Raw genomic sequence first — 27,492 nt, 5'->3', positions numbered from 1 at the left:
TCAACCTATGTGGCTGTTTTTCTCATTTTTCTTCATCTAGTCTATCCTATCGTTTTTTCTTTTTCAGAATACTAAGCACGTCTGAAATGATGTAATTTATTTCATTGTTTGATATTCATCTGTTCCAATAGAAGATCAATATTTCTAACTATATTCTCGGCAATATTATAAGGACTTTACATGCTATCGACCCATTTAATTTTCACAACAACCTATAAGGTAAGTATTATTAATTAGTACTCCAGTTTTACAGGTGAAGTGCCTGAGGTTCAGAAAGGTGAAGTGGCTTCACTTACAAAACTGCATCTCACTAGCTCTGGAAAGAAATCTCCGGGACATCTGTTAAGCTATGTACAGACCAGCAGCATCCAAGGATGTTAGAAATGCATGTTCTCAGGCCTCATCTCTGACCCAAAGAATCAGAATGTGCAGTTTAACAAGATCCCCAGGTGATTCTTAAGTATAAAGTTTGAGAAGCACTAGTCACCAATACATGTTTCCTAAGTCTCACCTCGAAAGCAATTGAACACACACACACACACACACAACACAGCTGTACTCCCAGCCCAGAAAGCAATTACACAACAGAAGAGAGTAGTGAAGTGGTGAAAAGGTTTTCCTTTATTGCGATTAGTACAGCAAGCAGGAATCCCTCATCTGGCAGTCCTAACCCCACGTCATCCCACTTCACCCCAACTCCTTTTAGCTCTCCCTCGCTACGCTAGAAGCTACCCACGCCTAAACTAGACAGAGCTTTGAAGACTTTGAAGGGAGAAGAGACGGAAGGCAGAAATACGGGGGAAATGGAAAACAATTCCGGTAGCATTCCTTAACCTCAACAGGCCCTGCCTTCTGCCCTTAAGAAAAATGGCGCTCAGCGTAGATGCACTTCCGGTCACGGAACCAAACAAAATAGGGGAGGACAAGAAGCCGGAAGTGACCGCCCTTTTGGCACCCCTCCTACCCCTTCTCCGCCTCCCAGCCCCTCTAGGGAGGCTGAGGAGGCCTAAGGGCTGAGGCTGGTCTGCGGTTGGCGGGTGACAAGCCGGAGCCGGGACAGTGTGAGTGCTTCCTGCCTCGGCCGCCGGCCGCTTCACTTCGCTTTGGGTGACCTTCGTGAGGCCAGGGACAGGGGGCGGAGAGTCGCGCGGGCGCTGTGTGACGAGGCGCCGCCGCGGTTCTGCGTGAAAGCAGCTAGCCGGCAGGTCTGCCAACGGGGCCATCGGCCGTGTCGGGCCGGCGGAGCCCGCGAGGCTCGGGCCTGAAGCCCGGGGGCTGGGGAACCCGGTCCGGGGCTGGCGCACGCGGGACAGCGGTGAGGTCCGGCCCTTAGCTCTGCGAGCGGGGCTCCAGCGCCCGGTGTGGAAGGCCTTTCCCCAAGGTAGGTGTTCACACCCGACTGAACCGGCTCGTTGCCCTCACCCAGGTTTTCCCACGCAGCTCCTTCACTCAGTCATTTCCTGACCCTCGGGAAGGCTCAGCTCTTTTTTCATGGCCACTCCGTTTCATTCCACACGCATACACAGCAGGAAAAGACTGGCGTGTAATCGTTTTTGTTTAGTGTCTTTTTCGTGGGAAGTTGCCAGAAAAAAAAATTTGAACTTAAATTCCTTGAAGTTCTTGGTACTTTAGCTGGAAACGTTAATGGTCGCGTTTATTTGTTGTGATGAGAGTTGTTTTTTTTTTTTTTTTAAGTGGCAGTATTACATTATGATCTTGGAATTTTATTTCTTCACTCTGTATCCACCTCCACCCTCTAGAGCTTCAGGTTGAGAAACTTGTTGTTTGTGAACTTGCTCCTTCTTGCTAACCCTGTGCCTTGATGTGCCTAAGAGTCGGGAGTAGTCACAATTTAGCCACAATTAGTTTCATCTTCACCAAAGGGAAATAAAGTAGAAATTGGCAACCAAGGTTTTGTCCAATAGAGTTAACTTATTTTGGTGGAGTATCACAAGTTTAAAACACTTCTCCCCAAAATAAAATTATCTCAAAGTATTTTGGCAGTTTATTTTACTGGGGAATTAATGTGGCAGGAAGGTGTCATTCACTTGCATGTCTTTATCGTATAGTTTAATTTGTGCTTTCTAACTTTTATTTTCTTTCCCCAGTAACATAATGGCGGAAACTGCTTCTCCACTGAAGCACTTTGTGCTGGCTAAGAAGGCAATTACTGCAATCTTTGACCAATTACTGGAGTTTGTTACTGAAGGATCCCATTTTGTTGAAGGTTAGTTTCTCTAAGTTTTTTAAATACTACTGTTGAGAATATATGAAAAATATGAAGGTGGGGCACTTGGGTGGCTCAGTTGGTTAAGCACTCCATTTCAGCTCATGTCATGATCTCATTGTTTGTCGGTTCAAGCCCCATGTTGGGCTCTGTGCTGACAGCTCAGAACCTGGAGCCCGCTTCAGATTCTGTGTCTCCCTCTCTCTCTGCCCCTCCCCCACTCATGCTCTGTCTCTCTCTCTCAAAAATAAACATTAAAAACAAAAAAAAATTTTTTAAAGAAAATTAGGTGTTTTATCCTTTTCACCCTTAGTTACAGAACGCATATATAAGGCATTGTGTTATAATCTAGGAGAGATGCCATAACAAAACCCATTTTTGCCCTCCATAAGAGGAAGATTAAATGTTATTAATAACAACTTAAGAAATAAGTGCTTGCATGTGAGGTACTATTCTAAGCACTTTATTATATCAATAATGCATTAAATATCAACACTGGAACAGATTTTAATTATAATTATTTTAAAGATGAAGAAACCAAGACACAGAAAATTTAAGCAACTTGCCCAAGAGCACCTAGCTAGTAAATGCCCAGACTTAAAAGTCAGGCAGCCCACATTTAAGCTATTATTCCTCTCTTTTCCCCAAGTCAGCTGTCAGCCTAGATCTCAGACCTATCTTATCTTCTCAAATGAGGCAGGAATTCGGTGGGGAAAGGGCAAAAGAAATCTTCTTTGAGTGTCACTGTTCAAGGTTGGTGAGGAATGTCTTATTAGGGAATACTGCTTTGGAGAGAACTGTTGAAATATTTTCTGGTTCCTTAGATTACATGACCATCAACGGTACAATGAAAAGGGAGGGATTTTATAAACTTCTCCAGTGACTGTGAGGAAACATTTGGTGGGTTGGTAAAATCAAACTTTGTCCTTGTCCCTCCTAACCCTCCCTCACCAGATTTTTAGCTTGAGGATAGGGATCATGCCTTATTATTGCATCCTTATCACCAAACCTGACACAATTCAAGTTTTGTTGAATGAGATGGGGAAAAAAGTTATGGTATCGAATCTCTGTTTCCAGTTTTGAAAGAATTTGAGCTGGCACAGTGACTTTTAAATTGTTTTTAAAAAGTTGATAGGTCAGCTATATATACTTAAAACAAAGTTGGTGGGAAGTGAAATTAAATGCAATATCTTCTATGTATTGAACCCATTATAGATTGAGCATAATACTAGGAGCTAGTGAATGACAGCTTTATAGTCCGAGTTCAATTTTACTGCTTTTACAATCTCACAGAAAATCTCTTGCAAAAAAGAGACAAAAAGATAAATTAGGAAGAACATAGAAGAGAAAGAATAACATGAAAAACAAGGTGAATGTAATGATACTTAAGCCAGTCTCATCTTTATTCACCTAACTGCATATATTTTACTAATGTGCTTGAAATGGATGATGAGATTTGTAAAAGCTGGAGTTTAATTACATGAGCACTGGGTAAGCTGTGTCAGTGTGTGTGTGTCTCATTAGTACCAGATAGCCAAACGAATCTCCATGTTTTTGCCTTTAAAGTGAGATAACGAAAATGTAAGTTGTCAGTTCACTGGGGTGAAGTTAATACAACATTGTAAGTCAACTATACTTCAATAAAAAAAGATAAAAAATAGAAAACTGTCTGTAATGGATACTGTAGTAACCACTTAAAATATATATGTAAATGTAAAAGTGTATGTTCCTGAAATATAAACAAAACTGAAAGGCTTCTGCTTTTCAAACCCAAGTTTTTCCACCCACCCCCATCCTTGGAGGACAAGAGGTTATGTCTGGGATGAGCAGTTACCTCTAGCCTGACTGGAGTAGGATATAGTTGGTAATTCTCTTTTATGTTAAATGAGCTGTTTTGCTCCATTCCTCTGAGAAGACAAGAAGTTTTAAGGTAGCGATGTCTTACCTAGCTTGGAGACCCACTTGAACCATATCTTTATTTTATAGGGGTGGCCATTCACAAACCTCACTATTTCTTAGTATGTGGATCCCTCTTTTCCCTTTAGTCAGGATGGAACAATAATAGGTAGATAATTAGGTTCTAATTTCTCTGTTCAGAAAAACATTTTTGTCTTAGATGGGTATTTTTGTTTTTGTTTTTTTAGTTTAGTCATTTTGAGTGACAGCATGCGTGTGAGTGGGTGAGGGGCAGAGAGGGAAGGGGAATGAGAGAACCCCAAGGAGGCTCGACCCCATGAACCATGAGATCATGACCTGAACTAAAATCAGATGCTTAACCAATTAAGCCACCCAGGTGTCCCTGTCTCAGATGAGTATCTTGTATTTTTGAGACTTAGGTGAATAATAAATACCCTTTGGACTGGGCCCTATAATTTTTAATAATTTTGAAGCTTTTTTTGGGCAGGATTCTTATGACCTGTTGCAATAAAGTATTCACCTTTTGCCAAATATTCAGATAGTATGGCATTTTTACTTTTTAAATGGCCACATTAATACAGAGCAAAGCCAAAATATATGCATATCTTAGCTATTCCTTTGTATAATTCACTTAATGTTCATCTTTACCACTTTTTCTAACACCATTTCAATTTTGTAGCAACATACAAGAATCCAGAACTTGATCAAATAGCTACTGAGGATGATCTGATAGAAATACAGGGTTATAAAAACAAGCTTTCCATCATTGGTGAGGTGCTGTCTCGGAGGCATATGAAAGTGGCATTTTTTGGCAGGTAATCCTTTATTATTTCTCTCAAGGGTAGTTTCCAGAAATCAGGTTTTCTAAGTCCTATCCACAACTTTGTTTCTGATGTTTCAGCAAGGGATGGTTCTCCCCCTTCTCCCTGTAAGAGTTTCTCCTTGTGTTAAATGCTAAAGCTATTAGCATCTAAAAGAATTTGTTCATTTTAGTTCTTGGTATAAAAGGCTTTATGGAGGTCATATTTTTATTTTTTAAGGATGCTCATCTCTAAGAATTGGATTCTTAGCCAAGTCCTAAGCATAGAAATACGGGTTAATGATATGCATAATTTTTGACTTTTTAAAAGTTCTCTTATTACCAGGTATGTCTTCCGAAAGAATTCTCAGCCCCATGATTCCCAGAGAGAGGGAGAGTAGGAAGAGTCATTTGTTAACATAACTGTTGAGAATGACGGTGTGATCTCTGCCACAGCTTATATGTTCATTTAGGAATCATTTGTTAACTTCCTTTGTGCCATGCACTGTATGAGGCACTAGGGATACAAAAATAAATGACTAGGCCCATACTTGTTTGCTCAAATATCATGTGCTGTGTATCAACAGAAGCATTTATTTACTCACTAAACTAACTTATAGGCCTTTTAAATCCATCTTGGGGCTTTTTTTTTAGCACTTGGGATTTCCTGTACCTAGAATTCCCTTTGCCTTGTTTTATCTATGTCTGGCTCTTTCTCAGTTTTCAAACCTTTCCTAAATGTTATAACCTCAGAAACCTTTCCTGACTGCTGCGTCTAAAGTATTTCTTCTCATTTATTCTCTGAAGTATTTACTGTTCTGTCTTCATGATTTTATATATTCATTCTCCAGGACGAGCAGTGGGAAGAGCTCTGTTATCAATGCAATGTTGTGGGATAAAGTCCTCCCTAGTGGGATTGGCCATACAACCAATTGCTTCCTGAGTGTTGAAGGAACTGATGGAGATAAAGCCTATCTTATGACAGAAGGATCAGATGAAAAAAAGAGCGTGAAGGTATAATATTTTGACTGTTAGCAACATAATGTACCTGAAATAATGCCCTTAACTTGTTCTTTTTAAAAATTTTTTTGTAGGATGTCTGCATTGCTAGAGATAGAAGAACTACTGATGTTTTAATTCATAGCTTTTAAAGCCATCACTAATATTTTGAATTCTCCAAAATTCCTTTGCTTCAGAGCTAAATTATTAGAAAAATAAAATATGTCCTTAAAGTAAACTAGAGTTAAAAGGTTATTACATTTTAAAAATAATGTTCTGAAAATAACATTATTGAAGTGTATTGTTGCTGTTTAATCTCATCTACTCTCATCTTTTAAAAGAAAACTTTGTTTAAAAAATTGGGCCTTGGGGGCGCCTGGGTGGCGCAGTCGGTTAAGCGTCCGACTTCAGCCAGGTCACGATCTCGCGGTCCGTGAGTTCGAGCCCCGCGTCAGGCTCTGGGCTGATGGCTCAGAGCCTGGAGCCTGTTTCCGATTCTGTGTCTCCCTCTCTCTCTCTGCCCCTCCCCCGTTCATGCTCTGTCTCTCTCTGTCCCAAAAATAAATAAACGTTGAAAAAAAAAAAATTAAAAAAAAAAAAAAAATTGGGCCTTGGCATGTGTTTGATGCATGTCTGTGTCTTTAGAAACTGTTTTATCTTTGAGGTATTAATAAGCACATTCGTGAATAAATGTAATAGTTTTATCAGATAAGGGTCAGTGACAATTCCCTACTTTTCATAAATTTCTTAAGTAGACTCCATGCCTTACATGGAGCCCAACATAGGGCTTGAACTCACGACCCTGAGCTCAAGACCTGAGCTGAGATCAAGAGTTGGATGCATGGGGTGCCTGAGTGGCTCAGTCAGTTAAAGATCCGATTCTTGATTTTGGCTCCGGTCATGATCTCAGTCTCTGGGATCATGCCCACATTGGGCTCCATCCTCTTAATGTTAAGCCTGCTTGGGATTCTCTCTCTCCATCTCTCTCTGCCCCTCCCCTCGCCTACTCTCTCTCAAAATAAATAAACAAACATTAAAAAAAAAAAAGGGACACCTGGGTGGCTCAGTCGGTTGAGCGTCTGACTTTGGCTCAGGTCATGATCTTGCTGTTTGTGAGTTCAAGCCCCACGTCGGGCTCTGTACTAAAGCAGCTCTGGAGCCTGCTTCGGATTCTGTGTCTCCCTCTCTCTCTGCCCCTCCCCTGCTCATGCTGTCTCTCTCTGTCTCAAAAATAAATAAAACATTAAAAAAATTTTTTTTAAATAAAAAATTTAAAAAACAGATGTTTAACCTACTGAGCCACTCAGGTGCCCCTTTTTTAATAAATTTCTTAAGGAGTTCAGTGCCACTAAGTTCCTTCAGCCAAAAGAAAAAAGTGTTTCTCACTATGATCACTTTCTTTTTTTTTTTTTTTTTTTTTTAACGTTTATCTATTTTTGAGACAGAGACAGAGCATGAACAGGGGAGGGGCAGAGAGAGAGGGAGACACAGAATCGGAAACGGGCTCCAGGCTCTGAGCTGTCAGCCCAGAGCCTGATGCGGGGCTCGAACTCACGGATCATGAGATCATGACCTGAGCCAAAGTCGGAAACTTAACCAACTGAGCCACCCAGGCGCCCCTGTGATCACTTTCTTAAGTCTTTTCTTTTTTCCACTTGAGTCTTTTATTTATTTTTATTTTTTTAACGTTTTATTTATTTTTGAGACAGGGAGAGACAGAGCATGAACAGGGGAGGGTCAGAGAGAGGGAGACACAGAATCTGAAACAGGCTCCAGGCTCTGAGCTGTCAGCACAGAGCCTGACGCGGGGCTCGAACTCACGGACCGCGAGATCATGACCTGAGCGGAAGTCGGCCGCTTAACTGACTGAGCCACCCAGGTGCCCCATCCACTTGTGTCTTAAGATCTCTTCCACAAGTGCAAAAGTTCAGTGTTTAAAGATCCATGCTGTTTTAATTTTTGCAAAACTGAGTTGAATTCATCGGTCTAGTTCTTGTTCTGTGAGTTTGTTGTTTGAGCTAGCTCAGGTAACTTCATCTGTGTAATACTCTTCAGATTAGTTAGAAGGAACAAAGGAGGTGATGTTTGTGAAAAATTTTTTTAATGTTTTATTTTTTATTTATTTTTGAGAGAGAGAGAGAGACAGAGCGTCTGAAGCAGGCTCCATACTATCAGCACAGAACCTGATGTGGGGCTTGAACTCACAAGCTGTGAGATCATGACCTGAGCCAAAGTCAGATGCTTAACTGACTGAGCCACCCAGGCTCCCTCTGAAAATATTTTCAAACTTTTAACCCATATAAATGAAGGAATCATTTATTTTGTGATCAAGTTTTTACCAAATCAAAATTCAAACTACCTGTGGCTTTAGATCCTTAAAGTAGTTACCTCCTATTTCTTGGTCTGTGCTCTCTACCTCCAATCCTTCATACTCTTTTCCTCCTCTCCCCTACTCCAAAATTTAAATTTGTTCACCTCAAGCAGTGGCCTGTGTTAAAGTATAGACTTTGAGTTTCATGCTGTAATAGTTTTCCTTAGTAAAAGAAATGCCTGGGGCACGCACCTGTGTCAGACTTCAGCTCAGGTCATGATCTTACAGCTTGTGGGTTCAAGTCCTGTGTCAGGCTCTCTGCTGACAGCCCAGAGCCTGGAGCCTACTTCAGATTTCCCCTCTCTGTCTCTCTCTCTCTCAAAAATAAATAAGCATTAAAAAAAAGTAAAAGAAACACATTAATTACAGCTAATACTTTATTGCACACTTGCTAAGTACCAAACACTATTCTAAATACCTGCAGTAACTCCAGTCATACCACAACTATATCAGATAGGTGCTTTTTATTATCTTAATTTTATAGACCAGGCATCAAGACATTGGTACACATTTATAATTCTATCAAAAAGTTGATGAAAGCAAACAAAACTAAAACCTAGCTAACATTGTCACTGTGAAGATTCACTTCAACCCTGATCAGGACTATTGTGCCCATTTGAAAATAGATGTTTCCCTTTAAAATTGGATACAAAGCACAGATTAATTGTAAAGATATGTGTGCTGGTGCCCTTTCCTTGAATATTAATTTTACTTTAAATTTTTTTTTAATGTTTATTTTAGAGAGAGTGCGCATGAGCAGGGGAGAGCAGAGAGAGAGAGAGGGAGACACAGAATCAGAAGCAGGCTCCAGGCTCTGAGCTGTCAGCACAGAGCTTGACTTGAGGCCCAAACCCATGGACCATGAGATCATGATCTGAGCTGAAGTCAGATGCTTAACTGACTGAGCCACCCAGGTGCCCTGGTGTTTTTAATGGAAAACAAAAAAATTTTTTTTAATGTTTATTTATTTGAGAGAGAGAATGAGACCATGGAAGTGTAGGAGGGGTAGAGGGAGAGGGGGAGGGAAAATCCCAAGCAGGTTCCTCGCTGTCAGTGCAGAGCCTGATGCAGGGCTCGATCCCACAAACCATGAGATCACGACCTGAGCGGAAATCAGGAGTTGGGTGCTCAACTGGCTGAGCCACCCAGTCGCCCCTTGAATATTAATTTTATATTAAGCTCTTTGTATTTATTGTGTATTTAACGTGTACACATGAAAGATACTAAAGTAACACATTAATAAATTAGTATATTTCAGAAGTTATCTTGAGAAATAGAAATATTTTAGTGAGTTTAAATGGAAAGAGAAGGTATAGTCATTGATGTTAAACATGCTTATGTGAGTAAGTGACTGCCTGGTGAGAAAAATCCTTTATTAAAAGAATATGTATTGAACTTCTCATATTGCTTTGGGTGTTTTTTCTTTTTAAGTTTATTTATTTTGAGAGAGAGTCAGGGACGGGTAAAGAGAGAGAGGGAGAGAAAATCTCAAGCAGGCTCCACACTATCAGTGCAGAGCCCGGTGTGAGGCTCGAACCCACAAACCGTGAGATCATAACCTAAGCCAAAACCCGAGAGCCAGATGCTTAACTGATTGACCCACCCGGGTGCCTCACTTTGGTCTTATTATTACTCTGGTGTTTTTAAACCTTTGTTAATGATGTTTCTTCTATTTTCACCCCTTATTAAGCAGTACATTTTAGGGGTGCCTGCGTGGCTCAGTTGATTAAGCATCCGACTTCAGCTCAGGTCACTCATGGCTCGTGAGTTCAAGCCCCACAGGGCTCTGTGCTGACAGCTCAGAGCCTGGAGCCTGCTTCAGATTCTGTGTCCCTCTGCTCCTCCCCCACTCACACTCTGTCTCTGTCTCTCTCAAGAATAAGTTAACATTAAAAAAATAATTTAAAAAGGCAATACATTTTAGAAGAGACAGAAAATACTAATGGTATTTCCAAAACTCACATGCTTCCCAAAACCAGTGGAAGTCCTTGCCTTTGGTATAGAGTTAAATGTGTGTTTCTCAGTATTTTGTAAACAAAATGGTTTCATATGTGCTATTTTGACTTCTCTTAATATATTGTGAATTTGTTTTCATATATATAATATCAGCTTCAAGAGTTGCATAGGATTCCATTGCCAGAGGTCATTTGTTGGACATTTAGAATGTTACCAGCTCTGATTATTTGTGCAGAATGATATGAGTAAACTGTTTCAAGGGTACCATTTTTTTTCTACTTGGTAATTCTAAAACTCATTTTCTCGAGATTGCTGAGATGGTTTTATTTCAAGTTATTTAAACTTCTGCTTTTTATACATGTTTTGCAAAAGTGAACGCCCCAAATCATAGTGTTTTTTATTGAATTTTATTATAAGCACAGTTTTGTATTTTCTTTCCCTTCTACTTTAGACAGTTAATCAGCTGGCCCATGCCCTTCATATGGATAAAGACTTGAAAGCTGGCTGTCTTGTGCATGTATTTTGGCCAAAGGCAAAATGTGCCCTCTTGAGAGATGACCTGGTTTTAGTGGACAGGTAAAATTACATACATATGAATTGTTTTTCTCCTTTAAAGATTCATTTAATAGAATAATACTGCTTGTTTTAGCATGTAACACATAAAATTTTAAGTGCTCAATTGCTGCTTTGTTCTCATTTGCTAGATTGTTAAAGAACACATAAGGTGTTGGTTTTGTTTTTTATTGGTTACATAAAGTGCCAGTTTCCCAGTCTAATTCTATTACAAGAAATTTCAAGGATAGCCACTTTGTTTTCCCCCTCTATATTGACTGTAGTTTGGATAAATAGCTGGACCTTGCAGATTGTCTAATTCTAAATAACTAGAGAGATAAAGATAACTCTGATAGGTAAAGTTTTTAACTAGTAATAAATTCATTCTTGAGACCAAGTTTCCCAAAATAACTTTCCTGGACAGTTCACATACCTTTTCATGGTTCAAGAATTAAGTACTTTGGGAATTTTTTTTCAACTCTGCTGATTAGTCTTCATTTACTATGTGTTTTTTGCTACATTGGTTTTAGTAAAATGATAATGTATATCTAAGCAATGTCCTACCAAAAAAGGTAGTTAAATGATTTTTTTAAAGTTTTGGTATGCTCTTTTGTTTTCTTCAGTTAAAATTTTAGCATTCTCTGGAAACCATGTTGGTTCTGGTGATGAGCTTTTAATTTTGCTTTATTTCATGACCAGACTATATCCATGACCCCCGCCTGTCATCTTGCCACCTTGTTACAGGGATACATCAAACCAGTGTATGGACAGTTGCGTTATAATTTTTATGGTATCAATTATATATTAAACTTATGCCTAGCAGAGGGTGTTTTATTCTTTATGCTCACGAGCAGTGAAGTATTTACTGAGCTGTACTGGACATGGGTGCTTGCACCTTCATTTTTGTTACCTATTTGCCTGTTTTTTTTCAGTACTTATTTTTCATCTTTTCAGAGCATAAAGATTTGAAAGATTAAAATAGTGACCATGTTACTTGCTTTATCAAAAATTACAAGGTTGTCTTTAGTAAGTAAAATTTTTTAGCACTTGTTGTTAATTGGCTAGGCTCTGAGAATTCCTTGTCAGCAGAATAAATATAGAAGTTTATAAAACAGAGACTCAGCTTGCCACAAATGCTCTCTTATACATGAGAAAGTAAATCTCTTAGGCTTTGTGCTGAAAACTGGTAGAAATAGTTTTTAGACTTCAAACAATTTATAAAAGTTAAAAGAATTCTTTCTATAATCACATTTTCTTTTTAAAAAATATTATTATATAATACAAGTTTATCTTATTTCCATTAGTCCAGGTACAGATGTCACTACAGAGCTGGATAGCTGGATTGATAAATTTTGCTTAGATGCTGATGTCTTCGTTTTGGTTGCAAACTCTGAATCAACACTAATGAACACGGTAGGATTTAATCATTATTATGTTTGAATGGCAGGAAATGAAATGGTGTCTGTTAATTCTGAAAAGTAAGGGAAATCCAGATCCTGGATTCGAAAGAAGCTCTGGTATCAAGGGAGGGCAAAGGAGTTTGTGTTTCCATGGGACTGAAATGCTGATTGTGGTCTTGAGTGTTCCCAGAGTATCATTGGGAATCTAGGGCATGATGGCTCTAATTGCTAGTAAATCTTTATATTCATGGTGTGTGATACATGTATGTTGTTGACACTGATTGTGGTTATTTGCCAGTTTTGGAAGGAATGGGCACCAGAATTGTTAGGATGATGACTTAAGCCTTTTGAATAATGTTTAACACTCCCACCTCACCACTGCCCCCCAACCCTCATGTCTGGCAGACAAGGCTTTTCATATTTTTAGTTTTGTCAGCCTTTTCCAGCTTTACCGGTGTACACACTAGGTTCCAGCTTACCTATATGCATTCTAAAGTGCTGTCAGACTTCACAGATTTTTGAGGATGTCTAGAGCCAGACTCATCCCAAATAAACTCGAGTTTATAGGTATCTAATATCCAAACCTATAGTATGATTTTCTTAAAATTGTTATTCCTGGAAAGTATATAAATGGGCAAAGATCATTTATAACCTAGGTGTTACCAGCCAGACCTCTGTTTTGTCACTGTTAGTTGCGTGCCCTCCAATAATCTGTTATCACATAGACCAGGCTACTCTGACAGCACAGACAGTTTATAGTCTGATGATTAAAAAAACAGATCTATGTTTAAAATCTTTGTTAGAGTAACTCCATTATTTGGGTAAACAAACTTTGATGTACATTCTGACTTCTCCGTCTTTGTTTATGCTCTTCTTTGCACACAGTTCTCCTGCTCCCAGCTTCTCATCTTTCAGACAGCCATTGTCAGTACTTTTAAGCTCTTTATCTTTATCACCACTTTCTTAATGGAGCTTTTTCTAATTCTAACTAGATAGGATGTCTCTTCTTTGAATAAGCATAGCATGTATTTGCAGCATTTATGGCACATACCTTTCTCTGTTGTTTATTATGATGTACACAGGTCTTAAATTGTTATTAACTTACTTAGTCTAAGCATTAAAAGAGATTTGAGGTAGCTTTTTGAAAATATATAATGTTTATATCTAGCGGTACCTATTGTATTCGGCAAATAGTAGAGACAGATAAATATCTGTTAAATTGAATTTCAGAAAAGACTCATGGCAAGGGCAGAAAATCTTCACTTTTGCCTTCTTACAATATTCTCACCTTTGAGAATCTTAATGTTCACAGTGCTTTGGGATCCTTTATCAGTGGGCATTAATCACTGTTGTCTAAATGGTTCAAACTTTTAGATTAGAGCTTCAGTTATAAATGTAAATATAAAATAGCTGTTAAAAGTGAACATAACACTGGTATTTGATGTTTTATAGGAAAAGCAGTTTTTTCACAAGGTAAATGAGCGACTTTCCAAACCTAACATTTTCATTTTGAATAATCGTTGGGATGCCTCTGCATCAGAGCCAGAATATATGGAAGATGTAAGTTTTTTTTTTTAAGTTTTGAGATATAGTAATGTACACTGTTATCTGAGAAAACAGTATACCTTATATAATAAAACATCATAAGCAGCTGTTCTCTTACTTGAGAAAAGACTGTAATTATAGAAACCCTGAAGTGGATACGTGATAGAAACCAGAATATTAAGCTACTTTGAAGGAAAAGTCTGTTATAGAAGTACCATGTAATCATTTTAGATCTTGAAACTTTGTTACAATTTTTTATTAAAGTATAACATAGCAGAAAAGTATACAGATCATAAGTGTCCAACTCAAGAAGCAGAACATTCGCAGCACTTCAGAATGCACCCCCTCCATCCTCCGGCAGGGATGAGCACTTAACCATGACTTCTAATGCCCTTGATTAATTTTTTGGTTATTCAGCTTTATGTAATGGAATCATATATAGTATCTACTTTTGTGTCCAGTTTTCTTTTGCTCAACGTTACATTTGTGATATGTGTCCATACCTTTGTGCATAAAGTGTATTTCATTACTGTATATTTCAGCCTATAAATAACTACGTTTGAAATTTATTCATTCTGCTAGTGATGGCCATTTGGGTAAATTTCCTCAATGTAGCTGTTATGAATAATGCTTCTGTGCACATTCTTATATATGTCTTCTTGGTGCACACAGGTTTATATTTCTGTTGGATATATACCAGTGGTTCTCAGTGTGAAGGATTGGGCATATTTGATCCCCAGGAAATATTTGGCCCTGTCTGAAGACTTTTTTTTTTTTAATGTTTACTTTTGAAGGAGAGAGAGACAGAGCACAAGCAGAGGAGAGGCAGAGAGAGGGAGATACTGAATCTGAAGCAGGTTCCAGTCTCTGAGCTGTCACAGGCACAGAGCCTGACGTGGGACTCAGACTTACATGCCATGAGGTCATGACCTGAGCTGAAGTCGGACGCTTAACCGACTGAGCCACCCAGGCTCCCCTGAAGACATTTTTGGTTGTCACAGCTCAGGGACTGTGCTACTGGCATCTCCTACTGGAGGCTAGGGGTGCTGTTAAAAGTCCCGTAACACAGATCAGCCCCTCCCAACCAAAGATTTATCTGATTCAAAATGTCATTACTGCAGAGATCAGTAACCTGTGAGTATATATCTAGGAGTAGAATCGGTGGATTGCATGTAAATATGCTGTTTCAGTAAACACAGCCCGAGTTTTGTAAAGTGCTTGTACCAGCTTATACTCCCAAGCAGTTTGAGAGTTCCAGGTGATTTATATTCTTGCCAACACTTGGTATTTTTGTTTTTGTTTTAAATTTTAGTCATGGTGGTGATTTTAGAAACTGCTTTTTTTCTTTTAAAAAAAAAAAAAATTAATGTTTATTTTAGAGAGAGAGGAAAAAAAACATGAGTGGGGAGGGATGGAGGAGCCACAGAATCTGAAGCGGGCTCCAGGCTCTGAGCTGTCAGCACAGAGCCCGATGCGGGGCTCAAACCCACGAGCTGTGAGATCATGACCTGAGCTGAAGTCAGACGCTCAACCCACTGAGCCACCCAGGCGCCCCTAGAAACTTCTTTTTAAAAACAATAGTGTATCTGGTATTTGGTCTGTGATCTATAAAAAATATTTAATTTACTTGATATTTCTTTTTCTGATTTTAATCATAGTTTATGTTTATTTATAAAAATAGAAAATGCATAAAAAATTAAAATTTACACTGTCCCATCACTGTTCACGTTAGATTGTTTGCTTTCATTCTTTTCCCCCACCCCCAGAATTGGAATTTTGTTTAATATGAAGCTTTATATCCTTTTTTATTTATTTTTGTTTCATGTTTGTTTAATTTTTAGAGAGTGTGTGTGGGGGGGGGTGGATGCTGAGTGGTGAGGGGAGGCATAGAGAGAGAGGGGAGACACAGAATCTGAAGCAGGCTCTACACTGTCAGCACAGAGCCTGATGCGGGGCTCAAACTCACGAACCGTGAGATCATGCTGTGAGCCCAAAGTCGGGTGCTTAACCGACTGAGCCATCCAGGTGCCCCATATATCCTGCTTTTATTAACTGTTGTATGATTATACTCTTTTCAAATTGGGGTTTCATTTAATCAGAGAATTAGGAAATATCCCCAGGTTCTTCTCCATTCCTATTTAGCTTATTTTTTTTTTAATGTTTATTTATTTTTGAGAGAGACACACACAGAGTGTGAGCAAGGGAGGGGCAAGGAGAGAGACACAGAATCTGAAGCAGGCTCCAAGCTCTGAGCTGTCAGCACAGAGCCCAACATGGGACTCGAACTCACCAACTATGCTATCATGACCTCAGCTGAAGTTGGACACTAAACCAACTGAGCCACACAGGTGCCCCTTAGCTTAGTTTTTATTAAGTCTTAAGATAGAGATTTCTTATCGTAGCCACAATGCTAAAGGCTAGTACTAAACCCTAATTAGTTTCTAACCCTTAGTCCTATTTTTTTTATTTTTAATTTTTTTTAAGTTTTATTTAAGTAATCTCTATGCCTCCATGGGGCTTGAATTCATGACTCTGAGAGCAAGTGTTGCATGCTCTACTGACTGAGCCAGCCAGATGCCCCTCGTAGTCCTAATTTTAATTACCCAAGTGCTAATCTTAATCCTAACATTGCAGCTCTAATCCCTATCTGATGCATTCTCCCCAAATTTCTCATTTTTTTAAGAAAAAGAGACCGTTTGTGTTCTGATTTCACAATAAAAATGTCTTCACTGTAGCAAATTAATTGTACTTATATTCTGATATCAAACTTTAATAGCTTCATTGTAGAACATTTGGAAAATAAGCATAAGGAAGAAATAAAATGCCACCTGTGCCTGCATGCCACCTATTAATTTTCACATATGTATACACGTATCATTTTTTGTAGTATAGTCATATACATCATTAATACAAAATTAAGAACTCTTTCCTATGGCAGTAAGTGTTAATATTTGTCTATAATATGTTTTGTAATGGCTGCATATTTGGCGGTCCATCAGAATTTTAAATGGTCAAGGAAGGATCTTTAAGAGAAAAAAATCTGGGGGCGCCTGGGTGGCGCAGTCGGTTAAGCGTCCGACTTCAGCCAGGTCACGATCTCGCGGTCCGTGAGTTCGAGCCCCGCGTCAGGCTCTGGGCTGATGGCTCAGAGCCTGGAGCCTGTTTCCAATTCTGTGTCTCCCTCTCTCTCTGCCCCTCCCCCGTTCATGCTCTGTCTCTCTCTGTCCCAAAAATAAATAAACGTTGAAAAAAAAAAATTTAAAAAAAAAAAAAAAAAAAGAAAAAAATCTGTCAGCAAGTTTAAAACTTCATTTATTAGAATTTTTGGATTTGTTAAGTATATGGAAACTATTACTATAATATCACTATGAACGGAGTTTAGTATTATAGGCCTGTAGCTGTCAGCTATATTGTTGTTTAATTACTCGAATTATTTTAGTACCTTGTTTTCTCTAGGTACGTAGACAGCACATGGAAAGATGCCTGCATTTCTTGGTGGAGGAGCTTAAAGTTGTGGATCCTTTGGAGGCACAGAATCGTATCTTCTTTGTTTCTGCAAAGGAAGTTCTTACTGCTAGAAAGCACAAAGCACAGGGGATGCCAGAAGGTGGTATGTATTATTATGGATTGTCTTTCGAAATACAAGTATAGTTATTGAAACAGCATGCTAGAAATCTTAATGTTGCTGTATACTAGGTTTTAAACTCTTTACATAAATATTATAGGTGGGGCACTTGCTGAAGGATTCCAGGCAAGATTACAGGAGTTTCAGAATTTTGAACAAATTTTTGAGGTAGGAATTTTGCAAATGTATTGACTAATACAAAACCCTAGCATTGGTTGGAGAATGATCATAATCTTCTGTTTTTAGTGTTTATCTTTGTCAAATAACCTTTGCTGTTATTTAGTATAGTTTCTGCCACAGCAAGTGAAACAAGTTTGAAGAAAGGAAGTCCCTGCAAAATGGATGATCCGTAAGAATTTAAAACTAAAGATTGTAATTTCTTATTTTTCTTATATATTTGTATTTAAATGAGAAACTATTTTCTAATGTATGTGTTGTGCAATGAGTGAAAGTCTCTTTATTCAATAATGTGAGGCAAGATTAAATAAATGTAATTGCTGTTGGGGGGTGGATAATAGAGCAAAGTGAAGATCATCTTTTTTCTTCTGTACCATACAGTTTATAGACAGAGAATGTAGTTAATGTCATATTAAGATACAGGTCTTGTACCTTAGGAATCCTGTGGTAGGAACACCTGGGGCACATAACTAATGCGTTTGCAGCATTGGGGAGGAAGGATACTGTCTTAATATTTTGGTGTTTTATTCAAAGACATTAAAACTCATCCTACATTTGACTGAAAAGTTCTTTAGATGTTTATCTTCTAAACTCTTATTTAGGTGTTAATCTTCTAAACTTTTATTTAGCCCTATTTGATCCAGCTCTGCTTAGATTGCATATCCCCTTCTCACCCATGAATGAACGCAAAGACTTCAGAACTGAAAAAACTTGCATCTGCAGTTATTCTTCCTTATAAGTAATAACAGCTTTAATAGTAAGGATGTGAATGTTGAACGTGTTCGGCAGAATTTTTTTAACTAAACATTTATTTGCTCACTATCCCCCATCTTTAATTTGGTGAGTTGGAGACAGACTATTAAGTAGATGAAGACAAAATATTTAAGAAGGAAAGCCCACTAGTAGTTATCAGAGGCTCCTGGGTTATCAGCATATGTCCTCCCAAGCTAAGCTATAGATTACATGAAGTCCCAATCACTCAGACCATTGTTTATATTCTTTCCTTTCACTTTCACAAGAGATTCAGTGCTCTCCTTACTCTTTAGATCAGTTATTTCATCCATGGGGAAAATATTGGGAAGAAGATCTATTGTTCTATCTCTTTTGTCTTACTGACCTTTTCTTTCTTCTGTGTGTATGTCATTTATTTCTCCTTTCAAATCATACTGTTCTGTTATGCATTTGTAATGTTTTTCATATTGATTCCTGCTACCCAGACAGAATATCTCCTTGAAGAGGTGGGAATGAGAAGAATAAAAGCTGTGCTGTAGAGCACTAGTTCCTAAACCTTGGCTGATCATGAGAATCACATTAGGTGCCTTAGAGAACTGCAGACTACTGAATTATCCCAGAGACCGATCCAGTGGGACTAGGATGGACCTAGGAATCCGTAAATATTCAAAGCTCCTCGAGGGATTGGAATAACCAGACAGACCTAGGAATTTTTCTTTTTAATGTTTTTAGAAGAAACTTGGCAGTTTGTTATAATGGTTCACTGGGAATATAAAAATTATGTATGAAAAAACTATGCACAAGCTTTTACATAAAGTAGAGAACATCAGACTTTAGACTTTGAAATTTTTGTTCAGTTAAAAGTATGATAGATTTAATATGAGAATCAGCTAGAAATTATTTGAACTTACCTAAAGAAATAATCAGATGGACAAAAAATTGTTTTGGTGGCCAAAGCATTTTTTGATGATTACATTGACAATTCTTTTCAGCTTTTTTCCCAGAGCTAACGTTTGTTACTTCTTAAATCAATTTTGGTAATTTATGACTTCTATAAATTGGTGTATTTCTGAGAATTTATAACTTCGTAGTATAAAATTGTTCATTTTTAAAACTTTTATATTCTTTGATACATACACATGTGTATATATTTTTTCAAATATTTATTTGTTTATTTCTGAGAGAGAGCACAAGCAGGGGAGGGGCAGAGAGAGAGAGACAGAATGCAAAGCAGTTTCCAGGCTCTGAGCTGTCAGCACAGAGCCGCCATGGGCTCGAACCCATGAACTGTGACATCGCGACCTGAGCAGAAGTCAGACATTTAATAGACTGAGCCACCCAGGTGCCCCAATGAGTATATATTCTAACTTTAATAGATTTGTCAGTGATTTAACTGCTCTGCTTTATCCTCCAACAACCTAGCCCCAGCCCTTGGTTAATTTTTCCATTCATAAACAGAATTTTTTGGTTTTTATTCAAGTTCTATATTAATCTTTAACCATAGTTTCCTTCTGCTTTTTTTATACTTTTTTTTTTTTAAGTGGAATTGTTTTTTGCTTTTTGTTCTTTAGGAAAGAATTTAGGGCTGTGAATTTGTGATGTAATATTGGGTGTATTCCATGGATTTCAGTATCCAGTTTTCATTGCTTAGTGATTTTTTTTTAGTTATACTTGTTGGTATTTCCTATTCATTACAGGAGTTGTTAAGAATCAGATGTTTTGAGGGGCACCTGGGTGGCTCAGTCGGTTAAGCGTCCGACTTTGACTCAGGTCACGATCTCGCGGTCTGTGAGTTCGAGCCCCGCGTCGGGTTCTGTGCTGACAGCTTGGAGCCTGGAGCCTGCTTCAGATTCTGTGTCTCCCTCTCTCTGCCCCTCCCCCGTTCATGCTCTGTCTCTCTCTGTCTCAAAAATAAATAAACGTTAAAAAAAAATTTTTTTTTAGGGGCGCCTGGGTGGCTCAGTTAAGCGGCTGACTTCGGCTCAGGTCATGATCTCATGGTCCGTGAGTTCGAGCCCCGCGTCAGGCTCTGTGCTGACAGCTCGGAGCCTGGAGCCTGTTTCAGATTCTGTGTCTCCCTCTCTCTGCCCCTCCCCCGTTCATGCTCTGTCTCTCTCTGTCTCAAAAATAAATAAACGTTAAAAAAAAGATATTAAAAAAAAAAAGAAAAAATTTTAATTAAAAAAAAAAGAATCAGATGTTTTGATTCTTTTCATCTAATTTATGGTGATATCTTAGTTTCTATGCATTGTGGTCACAGAATATGGCTTTTATACACATTTTCTCTTTGTTTTTGAATTCACTTTTTTTTTGGAAGTCTTTAGAAAATTATTTTTGTGGAAAGAAAAATTGTACCAAGTTAATCATTTTTAGCAATCTGATTCTTGCCACAGACTTTTTGAGATTCCCTTGTTTCCAAAGTATCAAAAAACCTTAGGAACATTTATTTAGAGTATCAAGTAAAATAAGGCCTGAAAATTAAACCACTTAAAATCAATCAAGGAAATCAATGTTAATTCTGTCAGTATGTTTTCTTATTGTTTTAAACCTGTATTTGAGCAAGTGTATATTCTAAAGATGATTTAGACATCTGAATTTCTTTGTTCAAATATTTGGCCATTCTTAATAGTTTGGTTATAAGATAGAAAAGAGGTATGTATAAAATAACTCTTTTCTAAAATGTCAGTGAATTTATTGTAAAGGACATTTCTGGGACAACTGGTAAGATTTGAAAATTGACCGTGTGCTAGGTTGATAGTATTGACCCAATGATAATGTTCTGAACACAGTAATTATTTTGTGGTTGTATAGGAAAATGACCCAATTCTTTGGGACATATGTTAATATATTTAGTAGTAAAGCTGTGATGTCTGCAAAGAACGGTCAAATTGTTGAGTAGAAACAATATGTATAAAAATACATGTGTATTTCTATGTATAGACATAGATCTATATGGAGAGAGGGGAAAGGTAAACAAATGGGGCTGATTGTTAACACTTGGAATGTTTACTTGAAAGGCATAGTGTGTTATTAGTGTTTTTTCTTGTGTAGTCCTCTTAGTTAAAAGTATTTCAAAATAATAAGTTGGGAGTGATGAATAGCATATTATTATGAGCATTTGCAGTCTGTTACAGGGATTTGACAAATTTGTATGTCCTAATGACACATAAATATTAATATTTACAAATGTGTAATTATAATTGACTACCAGCTGGCTTCTTAAGATGTTATTAGAAAGGTAGAAAACTATCTTAATTGATATTAGGATTATTGTTTTGGTTCCAGATCTTTAATAAGTTTTAAGATAATCTACAGGATACTCTGACAAGATAGAATTTAAATTGGTTTGGTGTAGTATTTTAACCTTCTCCTTGGAAAATTAGTGTTCCTGATAAAGTAAGTCTGGAAACTGCTGCTTACTGTATATGTTCCCTATGGGGATTCATAAGCATATTAATGTAGCAAGGGTTCTGAGAAATGATACACTGAAAAACCCTGTATTTAAATTAGCATTTCCCACACTTCAGAATAGAATATTTCTTTTGCAGGTTGGCTTGGTATTTTTCTGATCAGGAGGAGCATCAGTGTAGGGTACTTCTTAATTGGAAGAAGATTTCCTGCTTTTTTCTTTATATTTATTCATGATTATATGTTTTCAAATCAAGGAATGACTTATATTGCCTAATAACTTTTGGAAATATTTTCTTTCTGGTCTAGCTCTAATACTGTGCTGTTATCTACAAATTTTGAGTCTTCATTGCTGATATCTAGATCTGCTTCATCGAGGAACATAGAATTTCTTTTAACCTTTTTTTCTTTTAAAAATATTTTTATGCTTTTATCAAAATTTTTGTGGCAGTTTGTCAATTTATGAGATACAGTTATTTAAAGAAAAAGCTTTCAGTTAAAAATAAGCAGTTTATACTTTTAAACACTTAATATTGTGTAGTTATTGGTGGGTTTTCTATAGGTACACACAGAAGGTGCAGGGGAGGGGGAAATCCCCCCCTCCCCAACTTCCTTCAACTAATCTATTCAGGATTAGTGATGTTGAGTGATGTGTAAATAAGCTTAACCATGAACAAAACTTAGGCTATGCAGTGAAGGAAAGTAATTGGCTTTGAGTTAAGGCTTTATAAACAGTTAACTAAATGAATTACCCTCATGTATCCTTTGGCTAAAGAAGTAAATCTCTTTTATTTTTCATATCTCAAAGTACTGAAGAGGACACCTAAACTGGCAAAAGAAATTTTAAAAGTGTTCTCTGTCTTAGTGAAACAGATAATCACTTCAGAGATGTGAAGGCTAACCATAGGTTATAAATAATATATTGAGTGAATGTATAACATACTAATGATTCCAAGATGACAAATACTAGAGTATTAAGTGAATACCTTTTAAAGTTTGAAAGCTATTTTGACAGAGGATAGTAATTACTACAGTTTTACTACTGGTTACATATAAAAAGAGGTTCAAGAAGATGAATTCATGGAAATTATGGAGATATATACCAGATTTTGAAAAATTCCTCACAGAAAATAAACGTGGCTGCCTACAAAACATCTATGGCAGTTATTGCTGCTGTGACCCAGACAAGCATTTCTTGATGGTTCAAAGACCAGATAGCCTTTCTCTGTAAACTCTTGTAGTTGTTTTTAAATGTTATTTCAGTACAGAATTTGACTTTCTATGAGGTAAAAATGGAAGGACAATTTTAATATGATAATTTTGCTAACATTTAATGATGAATCACAGTAAATATTTTAAATAACAAGTAGCATGCACATTGAAATTGAAACAAAATTGAAACAAATTTTACAGTATAAATGTATCCATTACTATATGTGATGAATTCTAACGTATTCTGTTTAAAAAAAAACACTGGTCGGGGCACCTGGGTGGCGCAGTCAGTTAAGCGTCCGACTTCAGCCAGGTCACGATCTCGCGGTCCATGAGTTCGAGCCCCGCGTCAGGCTCTGGGCTGATGGCTCAGAGCCTGGAGCCAGTTTCCGATTCTGTGTCTCCCTCTCTCTCTGCCCCTCCCCCGTTCATGCTCTGTCTCTCTCTGTCCCAAAAAAATAAATAAACGTTGAAAAAAAAAATAAAATTAAAAAACACTGGTCATGAAACAGATCTGTACAGTAAATGATTTATTAGCTACAATTAGCTTGAAGGTGAAACAAATGAGATAGGGCATCATTGGGACCTGTGTACACAAACTGTAGACCAAGGGCATTAACAGGGATTGTCTCTGAAATAGCTGTAGATATTTTTCTTTTTCTTTTAAAATTTTTTAAATGCTTATTATTTATTTTTGAGAGAGAGAGAGAGTGAGCGGGAGGGACAGAGAGAGAGGGAGACACAGAACCTGAAGCAGGCTCAGGCTTTGAGCTGTCAGCACAGACCCTGACACAGGGTTCAAACTCTCAAACCGTGAGATCATGACCTGAGCCGAAGTCAGACATGTAACCACTGAGCGGCCCAGGCGCCCCGTTTTTTTTTTTTTAAATAATTTAAAATATTATTTAGGTTGTTTGTTGCTAAAGAATATCTTTCAAGTTGTTCAAGTTTTAATTGGTAGAATTCCTTTATAATAAGTAACCTTATGTGAAACATGTCATTCAGCTCATTTCTTAAAATGTAGAATTCTAATTCATAACTCAGTTAAGAACTTTATTAGGTTATCTGTTGTAAGCATGAGAAAAATCAAGATAGAATAGAAGTAGATTAAAGGTAATCAGATAAAATTATTTTAACAGAGAAGCTTTAAACATTGAAAACAATACCCTGCTTATTTATTTATTTTTAAAAATAGTCAAAAAAACCATTGCACATTACTGTGTAAAATTACACAAAGATACGAACTTGCTGTTAATGCCCTTTTTACTTTTGATTCCTTGTTGTTTTTTTAGCCTTTGTTATTTTAACTTGTGTTTATCATGCATTTACTTTCTGCCTTTATTTATGTTTTGGTTAATGTTACATACAGCAAGTTTTTGTGTTTAAATTCCTGAAAATGTTGGGATGGAATTACAGTAATGTGTTATGGCTTGGGCCCCTCGCAGGAGTGTATCTCGCAGTCAGCAGTGAGAACAAAGTTTGAACAGCACACTATCAGAGCTAAACAGATACTAGATACTGTGAAAATCATAATGGATTCAGTAAACGTGGCAGCAGCAGAGAAAAGGTATGAATTCACTTTATTGCAAAATAAAAGCCATTTTGTATCAATATGAATTCCTTAGGCTAAGGTTTTAAATTGTTATATTTTAAGTACTTTCATACTAAAGTCATCAATTTACTTGCATGTTTTAAAATGAATATTTGAAATTATATTTATTCTACAACCTTGCATACATCATTTACATTCCTTGGATCTCAGTGTTCTCATGAGTAAAATCATAACATATTTCATAGTTTAAAATATCTTTAAAGCAGTGGAAGAACCATTTCTTCAAGAGGAATTTTTTGAAGAAGTCCAAAAAAGAGGTGACCCTCTTTTTTGTTAACATTCAACCTATGACCAATTTTTCATATATTCATACACTGATACCTTGAAATGCCTCTTTGATGCCAGTTGTGGTTTTTTTCATTAACTGGTAAACAAACAAGGTGATATTACCTGCCGGCCAGAAAGTCAGTTTGGTAAGCACTACCCTATATGTCGTATTGTACTGTGCTGTTATTCCATTTATTATCTTATAAAGACAAAAATGAATGCATGAAATTGCCAACATTATTGAAGAAAAGGGTAGTTCTCACAAAGTTGGTACACTTGAAACAAAGATGATGTTATTAGATATGATGATAGTTAACAGTGTTCAGCCTTAATTATACCGTCAGTGGGTTTCAGCCAAAGAAAGGAAAGTTATAAAGCATCAAAGATTAAGTTAAAGATGACATTAAATTGGGAATTTTTAAAAGCATTTGATCTTACTGGGAAAACACTTATACCTAAATCCATTGCCTAATGTTGACACTTTTAGTGGAATGCATTATGTACAGAATTAGAGATTTTCCAGCACATAAAACACAAGACTGAGAACTCAGGCTGATCTCAGGCCCTGCCCACTGTTTCTGTATGGGATTGTGTTGCCGTTTACACCCCTTTCAGCTCAATTGCTTTATTACAGTAGCCAAAGTGAGTATTTGGTCCACCAATTGACCTTAATATTATTAATTTTAAAAATACAGGACATTGAACTAAACATGCCACAAAGAAGATGTGATTTGAGGATGTTTTGTATCATCGTGTCTTGGGAACTCTTAGCTAAAGATAATTTAAAGGTGTCTCAGGTCTTTGTTTTCCTATACCATCCGGTAGTTGACGAATCTCTATAAAAGCCAGATAGTAGATATTTTAAGCTTTGTGGGTCATCTGTTTCTTTTGCAGCTACTCAGTTTTTCAGTTTTAGAGTAAAAGTAGCCATGTATGAATGGTCATAGCTATATCCTAAGAAAACCTTAACAAAAACTAGCAGCTGGCTGGATTTGGCTTTCAGGATGTCATTTGCTAACCCTTGTTTATTAAATGAAGTCAATACTGAGTTTTGTTTTATTTTGACTGTTCATATCTGTGTTTGGAGAATCCTTCCTAATTCTTAGTTGGGTGGATTCTTTGTGGGATTCAGATACTTCATGGGCAGAGAGACAAAGTAGTTTATATCCAGTCTTCTATAAATATTTTAAGATGAAATATTATTTGAATCCTTTTAGATGTTGAAAGTACAAGATTATTTTTCTTATATCATGCTAACAGATTGTTCAGTGCATAAGTGAGTACCCTCACTTAATTGCTTTGGGACTTTAATATATCCTAAGAATTAATTACTCTTCATACTATAATAGGGTTTATTCAATGGAAGAGAGGGAAGATCAAATTGATAGACTGGACTTTATCCGAAACCAGATGAACCTTTTAACACTGGATGTTAAGAAAAAAATCAGGGAGGTTACAGAGGAGGTGGCAAACAAGGTGGGTTGGTGAATTTATGATTAAAATTTCTGGGAAGGGGGGCACCTGGCTGGCTCAGTGGGTGGGTATTCAGTTTAGTTTTTGGAGTAATTGGTAATCTTGTTTAATTTTTTTAACTTCATATTTTCAGGTGTCATGTGCAATGACAGATGAAATTTGCCGACTGTCTGTGTTGGTTGATGAATTTTGTTCAGAGTTTCATCCTACTCCAAGTGTATTGAAAGTATATAAAAATGTAAGTTAAATTGTATTTAAAGTTATTTAGATACAGTTTCCTCACCTTATTGTACATTTATATTTAGTGGTATAGCATCTTCATGGCAACCAGCTTATGATTAAAGTGTTACACCTCCTGTGTACTCTTGTGATAATTACACTACTATGTATACAGAACACGCAGAAAAGTTATCCTCTAAGAATAAGATTTAGCATTTACTACATTTTTAAAGTTTTTGTAAAATCTATGTATGTTCTAGAGAAAAAATAATAGGCACATTTATCATGTTAACAGGAGTTAAATAAGCACATAGAAGATGGCATGGGAAGAAATTTAGCCGATCGGTGCACAAGCGAAGTCAATGCTTCAATGCTTCAATCCCAGCAAGAAATTATTGGTAATATTTGTATCTACAAGTTTATGTGTATTTTTTTATTTCATTGGTAAAGGGTTTATTTTCCTTTAGGTTTTTTATACAACATAAAACATTATTTACTGTCATTTCTTAAATATAATTTTGTTTTGTCTAGAAAATTTGAAGCCATTACTTCCAGCTGGTATACAAAATAAACTACATACACTGATTCCTTGCAAGAAATTTGATCTCAGCTATGACCTAAATTGCCATAAGTTATGTTCAGATTTTCAAGAGGATATTGTATTTCGTTTTTCCCTGGGCTGGTCTTCCCTTGTCCATCGTTTCCTGGGCCCAACGAATGCTCAGAGGGTGCTGCTAGGATTATCAGAGCCCATCTTCCAGGTATCCTTTTTTTTCTTTTTTTTTGAGTAAGCTTTTTATTTGATTATTGCTCTACTACACAGTTATGTGTCTTTGATTCTATGAGTTGAGATTCTTCTTTTTATGTTGCTTATGTGATTTTCCCTCATAGAACTTCCTGTGTCTAATTTGCATATTTATGATTTAATGTCTGTCAAATAGAGCCATTTCTGAATTAGGCAGACTATGCAAAGGGAGAGGTAATCCCAGCATTTTCATCCA

General features: G+C 37.1%; 1 protein-coding gene across 4 annotated transcripts in view; it reads left to right on the top strand.

Moving 5' to 3' along the window:
• Positions 1–931: 931 nt before the first annotated feature.
• Positions 932–27,492, top strand: part of MFN1 (mitofusin 1) — a 35,725-nt gene continuing 9,164 nt past the window's right edge. The window contains exons 1-14 of one of the 4 annotated variants that reach the window (XM_045502900.1): positions 932–1,061; positions 2,109–2,227; positions 4,824–4,959; positions 5,795–5,957; positions 10,721–10,845; positions 12,126–12,234; positions 13,674–13,781; positions 17,223–17,376; positions 17,492–17,559; positions 24,366–24,487; positions 26,149–26,275; positions 26,406–26,510; positions 26,787–26,889; positions 27,023–27,252. In XM_045502900.1, coding sequence (XP_045358856.1) covers positions 2,116–2,227; positions 4,824–4,959; positions 5,795–5,957; positions 10,721–10,845; positions 12,126–12,234; positions 13,674–13,781; positions 17,223–17,376; positions 17,492–17,559; positions 24,366–24,487; positions 26,149–26,275; positions 26,406–26,510; positions 26,787–26,889; positions 27,023–27,252 — 1,662 coding nt within the window. In that variant the 5' untranslated portion in view covers positions 932–1,061; positions 2,109–2,115. Of the gene's footprint in view, positions 1,062–1,267; positions 1,382–2,108; positions 2,228–4,823; positions 4,960–5,794; positions 5,958–10,720; positions 10,846–12,125; positions 12,235–13,673; positions 13,782–17,222; positions 17,377–17,491; positions 17,560–24,365; positions 24,488–26,148; positions 26,276–26,405; positions 26,511–26,786; positions 26,890–27,022; positions 27,253–27,492 lie in introns of those variants that run through there. The other 3 variants (XM_045502899.1, XM_045502901.1, XM_045502902.1) reach the window with 3 other exon arrangements.

This window comes from Leopardus geoffroyi, chromosome C2 (assembly GCF_018350155.1).
Source record: "Leopardus geoffroyi isolate Oge1 chromosome C2, O.geoffroyi_Oge1_pat1.0, whole genome shotgun sequence".
NCBI classification, from domain to species: Eukaryota; Metazoa; Chordata; class Mammalia; order Carnivora; family Felidae; genus Leopardus; species Leopardus geoffroyi.
Note: the sequence above shows the minus strand (reverse complement) of the source record. Positions and strands in the feature narration are given on the sequence as shown.